The sequence below is a fragment of the Octopus bimaculoides genome, chromosome 28 (assembly GCF_001194135.2).
Source record: "Octopus bimaculoides isolate UCB-OBI-ISO-001 chromosome 28, ASM119413v2, whole genome shotgun sequence".
Classification (NCBI taxonomy): domain Eukaryota; kingdom Metazoa; phylum Mollusca; class Cephalopoda; order Octopoda; family Octopodidae; genus Octopus; species Octopus bimaculoides.
Window position 1 is genome coordinate 15554120 of NC_069008.1, and position 4025 is coordinate 15558144.

General features: G+C 35.5%; 2 protein-coding genes across 2 annotated transcripts in view; one reads left to right on the top strand and one right to left on the bottom strand.

The window, feature by feature from the left end:
• LOC106872078 (zinc finger protein 208) overlaps positions 1-4023 on the bottom strand; it is a gene marked incomplete at its 5' end in the record, with an annotated part of 54654 nt that extends 50631 nt beyond the window's left edge. The window contains one exon of the mRNA XM_052977480.1: positions 3164-4023. Within this exon, the coding sequence (XP_052833440.1) occupies positions 3164-4023 (860 nt within the window). The remainder of the gene's footprint in view (positions 1-3163) is intronic.
• Positions 1-4025, top strand: part of LOC128251077 (zinc finger protein 431-like) — a 74200-nt gene that overhangs the window by 20487 nt on the left and 49688 nt on the right. The gene's annotated exons all lie outside the window — the stretch shown is intronic.

A 4025-nucleotide genomic window follows, 5' to 3' on the forward strand; every position in this document is an offset into this window, starting at 1 on the left:
AATGGAAAAGTGTCTTTTATTAGCAGGTACTTGTTTTGCAGATCATCATCTTATTGTTTAAATTTTTATGCTTCCATGAGTCAAATTCCTTTTATCTATTATGCACTTAAAATGGGGTAAGATATTTCCCCATTGTTTAAAAAAAAACTGAAATCTAAGAAAATTCATAATTTAGGAAAGTTGCTTCCGACATAAAACCACATAACCAAAAGAAACTATTAACAAAGGCAAAATTCAACATGAACAAAGAGGGGGAAATGTTCACTGTACCCAAGTGTAATGATAACAGATGTGGAACGTGAGACTACATGCATATTAGTAGATCTATCAGGACAATAAGTGGACAGAATTTCGTAAATGCAAATATGATCTGCAAAAACAGAAATTTTAATCTACTGCATTAAATGCCCAAATTGCAAGGAACTATATATTGTCGTGACAGGGAAGACATTATCAGAATGCTCAGGAGACCACAGACAACATATCTCGAACACTAATGTTCACGAAATTCCATTGAGCAAACATACAGAAATATGTGGTCAGAAATTGTTTCTAATTTTTCCTTTCCCCAAACAACATGACACAAGTGAGGCTGGAAGAAAGATAAAAGGAAAATGGTTTATCAAAATGTTGAAACCTGTTCTGCACGGAAATAACAACAGTAATATAACAACGGAGTGTTAAACTATATAATAACCAAATCTCGTACAACTCATAGAATCTCTTCCATCGCTAGAAATAGCAACCTGGTCCTGAGCAAATGATGGACATCCCTCATCCAGAGCTAGAAATAGCAGCCAAATCCCGCACAAATCAAGGACATCGCTCGTTCATAAAACAGAAATCGTACGAAGAATCGATGAGCCAAAAACCGAACGTCTACAGCATTAAAAACATTGAATATTTTCATTGTTTGATACTTACGGAAATGTTTCATAAAGGATAGTGTTGTTATATAGGTGTGTATCTGGTAGTTGAGAAATTCATGCACAAGACATTTAACCGGAGATACATAAAGTGAGCAGTTCATTCAATGCGCATGCGTAGCTTCTACCTTAAAATGTCTAAGTCTAATTATCTCCCTTTCATCGGACAATGACAAAAGCTAAAGAAGATCAAATAACACTGGTTCTTTCACTTCAAGGCACAGGGCCATTCGACGAAGTCAACCATAGTTTCACACACAAGGGCAAAAATTTTTTTGAATACCTCAAAACTTTCCCCAGAATTCTTGTGTGGTGATACAGAAATTTCCATGATTTCACTGTTTTATGATTGTCTAAGTGATAGACAGATAGATAGAGGATACCTACTGGTAGCGAATGGTCTCTGTATAGCCTTATGGCTAGTTCTTGAGATAAGTGTGTCATGAAATGTGAGCGCTTTTGGACCTATAATCTTTATTAGACGTTCCATGGGGATTATTGTAGGCGTTGATCAAAGGCTCCCAACGCAGTAAATGAATTTCTAGCCCTCAAGTTCATTCTCCTGGTCGAAGCTGGCTGCCCTCCTTCTGATGAGATGGACCTCTGCATCTCTTCCCCTCGCCATTATAAGGTTGGGGAAATCCCAATCAGTGTTGGATTATGACCTTGTGAAAAGTCTTCTTTCACTCTGATGTGAAGCTATCGTTTAGTCAATCCTATATGTTTCCCCACAAGTACAGGTCATCTTCTATATCCCGTGAGTTTGCAAAAAATAGCTGGACAATGTCCATTGGCCCCTTTGGCTTTGATGGGGCAGTGGTTCAGACAGCATATGTCCTGTATGTTATTATTGTGGGAGAGGTAGTGTAGAGGTAGTGTCTGAGAGTATGGTTCACCTCGTCATTCTGACAGGGAGGACAGACTTTTTGATGTCGTTCCTTATCTGGTTCTCAAAATGTTCCCCATAGTATTAAATTGTCTGGAAAGTGCCAAGCGTTTTAAACACAAATCTTTTATTGCTTCAGTGAACACAGCTGAAACGTAACGCAGTTAAAACTTTGGCATTACTTAAATCGGTAGAGCATCTCTTCTTTGTTCCCGACTAAAAATAGATTTATCTTTCATTTTGGTTAATCTTTGACATTTGAAATGGATAACCAAAACTACTTTTCTGTTTGAAAAATGTAGAAACACTTGCTAAAACATTGGTGATGCTGTAGGTGAATCAACTATTCAAAGGTGGTTTGCAAAATTTCAAGCTGAAGAGTTTAGCTTGGAAAATGATAGTCACAGTAGAAGAGGTTCAACATTTGATGAAGATGTTTTGAAAGCAAAAACTGAAGAAAACTTACATCTCATGACTAGAGCGTTTCCAGAGTAGTGGGAAGCAGAAGTAATTATGATGGCAAATAGAATTTGTCAGCAGGGTGATGAATATTTGAGGAAGGACTATAATAAACATGAGGGGACAGATGATAAACAAAATGCTGATCAACTCCTAACTGCACACATATCCCACACTTCAATTTCTGCAAACCAGAATACTTCATAATTTTGATCCTTAATCTGTAGAATGTTAGCACACCTGTTTTGTTTATTTTCCCCTTGCTAAATAAAGCTGTTTCTAAGCTTCACTTCCAGCTGTTCCCATTTTTCCAAATAACCAAGAATGCCTCTGCTTTTATACCATAGTTTACTTCCCTGTTCATATCACTCTTCACCTGCCAGGCAATTGCCCTTTATTTTATATATCTCTTGTGCTCTATTTTATATATTTCCAAATCCACCTGTTCGTTAAAGGCTTTAATTAGTATATCAACAGTTTTAAGGATCACTAAACTATACTTGTGCCACATGTTCTTCCTTTGGGGTCTCTTCTGTTCTGCAATTGGGGGTCATTGTTTATGTACATATTTGACAACTTTACAATATTCCCATGTATGAAAAAGTCATAACTTATGTTTTAGTATAACATATTTAATGAGTAAAGCGTTAAAAAAAAAAAGAAACAAAAAATTTCCAGGAATTAAAGGATGTGATATAGAAGAAAGAATAGGGTTATTTGGAGGAAGAAGAGTTTTGGTATAGAAATCCTTATATCACGAAAAGAAAGGCGAAAATTACAAAAAAAGCAAAACCAAAAAGAAGTCTAAAAGATTTGGAAATACTTTAATTTCCATTGCATAAAACACAGGAATATCAAAAATAAACAGCAAACACAAAACTATAGGAACTACTCTTTCCCATTCGTCTCTGTATGAATAGAGTTGTGTTTCGTTAAGTCACTAATTTGAGAATATGATATACCACAGATATCACAATGGTATGGTTTTTCACCTGTATGAATACGTTTGTGTCTAGTCAATGTACTGCTTTTAGAGAATGATTTGCCACAGATATCACAATGATATGGTTTCTCTCCTGTATGAATACGTTTGTGTTCCGTTAAGTTACTACTGTTAGAGAATGATTTACCACAAATATCACAATCATATGGTTTTTCTCCTGTATGAATACGTTTGTGTTTCATTAAGCTACTATTTTGAGAGAATGGTTTACCACAGATATCACAATGATGTGGTTTCTCTCCTGTATGAATATATTTGTGTTTCGTTAAGCTACTATTTCGAGAGAATGATTTACCACAGATATCACAATGATATGGTTTCTCTCCTGTATGAATACGTTTGTGTATAGTTAAGACACAATTATGAGAGAATGATTTACCACAGATATCACAGTGATACGGTTTCTCTCCTGTATGAATACGTTTGTGTTTCGTTAAACTACTAGTTTGAGAGAATGATTTACCACAGATATCACAATGATATGGTTTCTCTCCTGTATGAATATATTCATGCTGTGTTAAGTCAAAATTTTGAGAGAATGATTTACCACAGATATCACAGTGATATGGTTTCTCTCCTGTATGAATATGTTTGTGTTTAGTTAAGTGACTACTATTAGAGAATGATTTACCACAGACGTCACAGTGATATGGTTTCTCTCCTGTATGAATACGTTTGTGTCTAGTTAAGACACTATTATGAGAGAATGATATACCACAGATATCACAGTGATATGGTTTCTCTCCTGTAT